Source organism: Gadus macrocephalus, chromosome 21 (assembly GCF_031168955.1).
Source record: "Gadus macrocephalus chromosome 21, ASM3116895v1".
NCBI classification, from domain to species: Eukaryota; Metazoa; Chordata; class Actinopteri; order Gadiformes; family Gadidae; genus Gadus; species Gadus macrocephalus.
In genome coordinates, this window is record NC_082402.1 from 9,909,876 (window position 1) to 9,917,375 (window position 7,500).

A 7,500-nucleotide genomic window follows, 5' to 3' on the forward strand; every position below is an offset into this window, starting at 1 on the left:
CTTTCAAAGAGCCTTATTGGAATCAAATAAATAACTATTTACGTATATTAGAAAAATATAAAAATAGGCAATAAAAAAACAGATAAATCTAACAAATATTTTTAACAAATAGAAAGTGGAATGTAAAGAGGCAGTACAATATCATAAACGATGAAATAAGAAACATAAATACAAAATAATTGGGTCCACCCCCCACACCTCTCTCTGTCTCTGTCTCTCTCTCTGTCTCTCTCTCTCTCTCTCTCCTCTCTCTCTCTCTCTCTCTCCTCTCTCTCTCTGTCTCTCTCTCTCTCCTCCAGTCTCACAGAGAAGAATCTGGAGGTGAACTATTGCAGGAACCCTGACGGGGAGCCCAAACCCTGGTGCTTAACAACCAGCCTTTCCAAACGTTGGGAATACTGCGACATACCCCAATGCAGTAAGTCCAGACGTTCACTCATGCAAGCACGCACACACACAACAAATTATATTTCATCTACATATTTTCATGTAATGTAACCGGAAAGTTTAACGTGTACCTTTATTAGTTTAAAGCATTCAGGGAGAGAGAGAGAGAGAGAGAGAGAGAGAGAGAGAGAGAGAGAGAGAGAGAGAGAGAGAGAGAGAGAGAGAGAGAGGGTAAAGCTTGCTCCCAATTACTGGAAGGAGCCAATCACCCGAAGGCGAAAATCCTAATGAAGCCCAACACAGTCAATGTAATCCAATAGTTTTGCTGTATATTCAGTGAGATAATACGTTTGGGGACGGGGTAATGGTGAGGGAGGAAAAGGGACCATACATTGAAATTCGAACTCAAAGGCAAAATAGAATAGGTGGAGCGCTAAAACACAAAAAGGGCACAAGGCAGCTGAAAAAATCCAAACAAAGAAAGACGAGCCAGGTCACCGTCTGAAGAGAAGTCCTGGGCAGGAACCAGACAGACAGACAGACAGACAGGTAGACAGACAGACAGACAGACAGACAGACAGACAGACAGACAGACAGACAGACAGACAGACAGACAGACAGACAGACAGACAGGCAGGCAGGCAGGCAGGCAGACAGACAGACAGACAGACAGACAGACAGACAGACAGACAGACAGACAGACAGACAGACAGACAGACAGAATACTTAGCAGTGTGAACAGACCAGGTCAACTAAATATATATAAGAACAATCTGACAAAGTGGCACTGACAGCACAGGATATAAATAGGCCGTTCATTGTTGTGAGTGAACTTTGACCTCCACGTCTGCAGCGTCCCCGCAGCCCACCGTGACCCCTGAGCTGACCTGTGCTTCGGACGAGGGCAAGGCCTACCGGGGAACCATCGCCACCACGGTCTCCGGCAAGACCTGCCAGCCCTGGTCGTCCCAGATACCCCACAATCACAACCGAGCCCCGGAAAATTACCCCTGCGGGTAAGACGTCCAGGGAGAAACAGAACGGGGGTCCACTCTCTGTCTCAAAGGCGTTCACTGACTGGACCCCCAGAGATTAAAGAGAGGATTCTCCTTAACTATGCATCACTGTAGTACACACCGTGTCTTTTAGCATGGTCCTTTGAACGATTGCCATTTACTGCTATTCATGTTGAAAGAACGTGGAGGACTTTGCAATTCTGTCGTATAGGTTATGTTTATGTTTTTATTTCTCAAAAGAAAGAAGTAAAGTTTTAAATTTCCATGCTGTAACCCTACTCCTTTGGCCATTGGCAACATTTCATAATTCTCCTCTAAGATACATAGACGTGAATAGCGCTCAATGCTCACTTTTTTTTGCCGTAACCCCGACGCAAATGTTGAACCTGCTTCCCCGTGCCATTCAGAGGCCTTGAAAACAACTACTGCCGTAACCCTGACAACGAGAAGATGCCCTGGTGCTACACCACAGATTCGGAGGTGCGCTGGGACTACTGCCAAATCCCCACATGTGGAGGCAGTGCTAGACCAGGTACCACGACAACCACGATGGTGGTGATGATGATGATGATGATGTTGATGGTGATGATGATGATGATGATGATGGTGATGATGATGATGATGATGTTGATGGTGATGATGATGATGATGATGTTGATGACGATGGTGATGATGATGATGATGCTGACGATGATGATGATGATGATGATGGTGCTGATGATGATGATGGGAGTGGCAGTGTCGGGATAAAAATGTTGACGATCAGGTTGATTCCCTCCCTCCCTCCCTCACTCTCACACACAGACCAGCCCGTGATCCCAACGGAGGAGGATAACTGCTACGTGGGGGATGGAACCGCCTACCGTGGCACTACGTCAGAGACCATCAGTGGGAAGAAATGCCAAGCGTGGGCCGCCATGACGCCCCACTCGCACTCCAAGACCCAAGAGACCTTCCCAAGGGCGTGAGTGGCAAAGAGAAAAAACAACTGGGGCGCGCCGGTGGTTAGGTAGGGTAGGGCGCGTGCCTTTAAGGGTCAGTCCTGATGGCAGCGACCCGGGACCGTTTGCCGCCCTTGGTCCTCTGCATGTCCCCCCCTCTACCTCCCATGCCTCCCTGTCTGTCTAACTCCATCAAAGAGCATACAAATGCAAAAAGCAATCTAACTACAACGATACAACTATTGTACACCAAGTTATTATTATCATTTTAGCCAATGAGGGCAAAGGGGCGGCGGCCTGGGCGATGTTAAATTAACATGATTAGCAAAATTGAAACTAATGAACACATATCTCTAAGTTGTATACTATAGGTTGTGTCGACACACGACCTGAGCATCTTATATTACAATATTTTGATAGTGAGCTGCAATAACAAGGTCTTATTGCATCTTTTTGCATATATCACAGCATTTATTGGGAGAGGATAGGAACGCCTAGAGCTACTGGACCAGGCGGTTTACTGCTGCTGGCTCATTTGACACAATGTCCTTCTCTCGCTGCCCAGGGATCTGCAGAGGAACTACTGCAGGAACCCGGACGGCGATCGCGCTCCCTGGTGCTACACCACCAACCCCTCGGTCCGCTGGGAGTTCTGTGACCTGGAGAAGTGTCCCTCTGTCGTCGCCCCCCCCCAATTGCCGGACCCCATCCCCTCTGTTACCACCACCGTCACAGAGTCAATTCCAGAGCGAGGTCAGAGCCGTTTGGTTTTTTTTACCCCCAGATGGTTTGGTGCTTTGGATAATCTGACGATTAACAAGGCGTGTTGTGTGTGCCACCCTGCCGTATCGAGAGGATTCAAAAGGGTTGCAGTTCTTAAGCAGAACTGTAAAATCAATTGGATATATTGGATATATAATCCAAAAAGTATTGCACGAAGAGAGATTTATAACGGGACAAATTACTATTTCCCTGGCTAAAACCTAAAATATTTCATGAGTTGTTTGTGTTTGTGTGTGTGTGTGTGCGTGTGTGTCACTGTGTGGAAAGTCAAAAGGGGAAGACGTACCTCTAGACCAGTGAAAAAGTTGTGTATCCACATCTGCCAGGGGAAACGCTGTGGCAATGTCAAACACCACAAGGTCTCCCCATAATGACTAGAACAAATCAATGACCAACAAAAACAATAACTGTAGCAACAATCCAAAGCTCCTTTCCTCCCAAAATGGCGTTGCATTGCATTACACTATGCCCCAAAGCAACTGACGAGTAAGGTGGAGCCCCATCAAGGCATACCAACAAAGGTTTTGCACAACCTAGTTTAAAGAGAAGGGTCTGGCTGCAGCCTGTAGGACATGGACATCCACATCCTGCTGCTCAACTGCCACGTCACTCATAATCATTTACTTAGATCATCGCTGGCATTAAACCTATGACGCGTATGACGTAGCAGTAGAGCAATTATGATGTGTATGTCCATGTCCTACAGGCTGCAGCCAGAAATTATAGAGTTTAAAGTAGATAAATAAGAGTTCAGTATAGCCAGTATAGCCGCTCCCTCCGCTCAACCTCTGCTGGACTACTATGTATCCCCACATCACGACTCATTACAATGGGTGCCCGGTCATTCAGCTGTTCAGCACCCAGGCTCTGGAACTCCCTCCCCCCACACATAAAACAGTCAGACACCACAGAGGTGTAGCCATGGTTTCAACATTGGGGGGGACAAATGCCTGGGGGCGGGGTCCGCCCCCCCCCCCCCCCCCCCCCGAGAAAAAGATTTTGAACATGCATTCATCTGGTGCACTCTGAGAGCAAAATCTCAATACCTTGCACCTAATTTTGAAGACCTTTTTAGGGATGGATGTTTAAAACACTTTAATACTGGATGTGACCAAGGAGTCTGGGAGTGTGGAAGACTTGAAATTAGGAAAAGGATGACACACATATACTTCAGAGCTCTGTTTTCCTTTACTTTTTAAATTAAATATAACATTTTGTGCTCCTCAATATTTCAACCAATCCAGTCCTTTTTTTCCCACATTACATTCATTGATGTTTTGTCTTTTTTACAAAACATACACAAACAAACACCTGCACCACCACAACAAGGACACAAAATCCAGCCTTACAAAATTACTTCCATTACATTTTTTATTGCATAACCATCACATTTGCCAATGCTGAGTAAAACCCACCCAGGTGCATCTATCTCATGGACCTAAATAGAAGTCACCCCAAAACTTTTGTTACCCCTCAGAAAATATAGATTTCTGATATTTTCATCCACTTGTTTAATAAGTACATAGATGAGTTTCACGAGAGAGCGCACTGAGCTAATCTCATTGTGAAACCATTAGCCGTATTGAATGATGCACTGTTAAAGAATTAGACATGTCAAGGACATAACCTAAATGTTTTCTGATTACGGTAGTTATGGATTAATCTATGAATACATACATTATACAATGTTTTGTAACCTTGAATGAAACTTGACTTAATAATTATTATATTGCTATATTAGCAACTGCAACGCTGCTGTGTAGAGTTGTGTGTCAACTGAAGGAGGCGAGAAAAAAAAAGAGATGAAGATGATGAAGACAGCGATTTTAGTATCGATAATGTTGCACATAAGTATCTAATCCGATATTTTTTATTTATTTTTTTGATCGATTAGTATCTGAGTATAATCTTTTTTGACAACCCTACACTATATACATGTGGGTTAACAGGATTCTGCGTGAATGTCATGATTCGGTCTTAACCTTTCATATTTACTCCTCTCTTAGGCGACTCACCTATATGCCACCACTAGATTGACAAACTCTCCCTGTGCTTTCATCCTCCAAACTTTCTGTCTCTCCCGCTGGCTCACTAGCTCTACTCTGAACACAACAGAGGAAACATGGAAGGAATAATATCACAGATATCAGCAAACTATTTACCAGTAGACTACTGAAACACACTATAGACATCAGTGCCACTGCCAACAGGATTCTGCTCTAATGTCACAATTCGGTTTAAACCATTAATATTTACGCTTTTATCCAAAGTAACTTACAAATTGCATTGAACATAGGAAAAGCCAAGGCTCTATTAGTTTCCAGAACTCCTCTCTTAGGCTACTCACCTCTATGTCACTACCAGATTGACACACACTGCTTTCATCCTTTCATCCATCAAAGTGGAAATGCCCCAGGGAAGAAATATTATCAGATAACAAGTACTGTTCCTTTCTCAGATAGTCAACAAACCACTTTTGATCTGAATGACAATAATTCTATGGCTAGTTTTTTGTAGTCTATTAACTCTACTGTACTGTAATGCTACAACTGATAGGTTAACACTTCTCATTTTCTCACCCCTCTTTAGTTACTTTGCTTCTTTTCTGAGACGAGGCAAAACATTGCAGAATGTCTCTGCAACCCTCTTGCTTCCTCTTGCTCATGACGACTGTGAAATAACACAAGCAGCACTAACATCATGAGAGACAAGTTAAAACTTCACGCAGGCTTGTTGTTACAATGTACAACATTGATAGTTCCTAAAATGGAGTGCTGAGAATGGTTGCGCACTTCGTAGGCCTACAGTGCATGTGAAAGATTTACCCATGGTGACATACACAAGTGCGTGTGTGCGACACAGCCAATTTTGAGGCAGGCCTGGCTAACATGAGATTCTACTATCATCCTTACCTCCCTTCTCCTACTCCCAATCATTTGCTCTTCTCTTTCGCTCTCCAAACCTCCAAGCCTAGTTACCATAAAGAGGATGGTGAATTCACTTAAACCAGCAAAGGTTGCTAATGCATATTTGTTACAGCTTGCCAACACCTTTACTGTCACTGGCATTTGTTAATTTGTGAATCAGGCCTCTCTCTCTGTCTCTCTCGCTCTTTCTCGCACTAAGCAGCACCAAATACAATCTTGACGATTTTTGTAGTGCTGTGTGTAGTGTAGCCACACGTTTGCCCCATTCTGAACTTGAACACGCAGTTAATTTCCTTTCCTAGCTCCTCTTGTTTATGTTGGTAGCTTAGCCATGTCATGTCACGTTGTCAACATTGGATACATGGAGCAGAACATAGTGGGTCATATGTCCGATACTTTTTGGAAACGTTTTCTTCATAAAACGTGCCAGACAGATTTTGTATACATTTTATTCCTTAGTATTAGCTACATGGGTATGCCGTCTTTCAGAACCTTTCATTAACTGCACTAAAGAGAGAAAAACTAGTGCATCCTTATTCTGAAAATGCACTTCCGAATGCATCTCTGTCCCCAGCACATTTAAAACCAAACTGCCCATGCATTTAGATCTAATGGGGAACATTTCGGAACATTGAGACGTCGGCATAATGAGGCCGGGGCCAACGTCATCTAGCTGGCTTATTACATAGGTAACACATAGCTAATGATGCTGCTCGCTAGAGAAGCGACAACAACCCACGAAATTTGAGAGACACTATCAAAAGCTTCATAACTTACCTGTGTTTTCGATCGTAACACGCCACTCATTTGCTGTTGTTGATGTTTTTGATTCCGTGGTCATGTAAAAAAGACGGTTGATGACCAATGCAATCGAGTGACAAGTCACCGTCACCGAGCGGCACGTGCGGGGACGAATCAAATCATGGATCTATCCCATTGGCTAGCTAGCCCGAACAGCCATATTCTCATTGGCTGTAAGAGCTGTAGATGGAATCGGATTGAGTTATTAGGGTGTGCAAGGGGTACGCCTATGAGACACCATTACAACCTTGAAGTCACAACTCAAAACTCACCTTCAGACTCGCACACAACGTCTAACTGATCACTGTCTTGATTGTTTGTCTTGTTTTTGTTTTATTTATTTATTTATTTATTATTATTATTTTTCCACAATGTCTTGTTTTTAAACGATTTATGATAACTTTATGCTCTGTAAGGTGACCTTGGGTGTTTTAAAAAGGCGCCCTTTAAATTAAATTATTATTATTATTATTATTATTATTATTATTATTATAGGAATCAGATTAGTCTTTTGTATATTTTTAGGGGTAGTGACAACAGTTACAGTTGATATTGCAACGACAAATACATTCGATCTCTGGGGCCTTTTGACTGTAGCCGTTGGAGCGATGCTGTTGGCTCATCATGCCTCTCTCTGTGTTGTAG

At 43.5% G+C, this 7,500-nt stretch overlaps 1 protein-coding gene across 1 annotated transcript in view; it reads left to right on the forward strand.

Moving 5' to 3' along the window:
• Positions 1–7,500, forward strand: part of plg (plasminogen) — a 14,112-nt gene that overhangs the window by 1,972 nt on the left and 4,640 nt on the right. Inside the window, exons 4-8 of the mRNA XM_060042426.1 lie at positions 274–418; positions 1,241–1,403; positions 1,811–1,935; positions 2,208–2,367; positions 2,910–3,097. Coding sequence (XP_059898409.1) covers positions 274–418; positions 1,241–1,403; positions 1,811–1,935; positions 2,208–2,367; positions 2,910–3,097 — 781 coding nt within the window. The remainder of the gene's footprint in view (positions 1–273; positions 419–1,240; positions 1,404–1,810; positions 1,936–2,207; positions 2,368–2,909; positions 3,098–7,500) is intronic.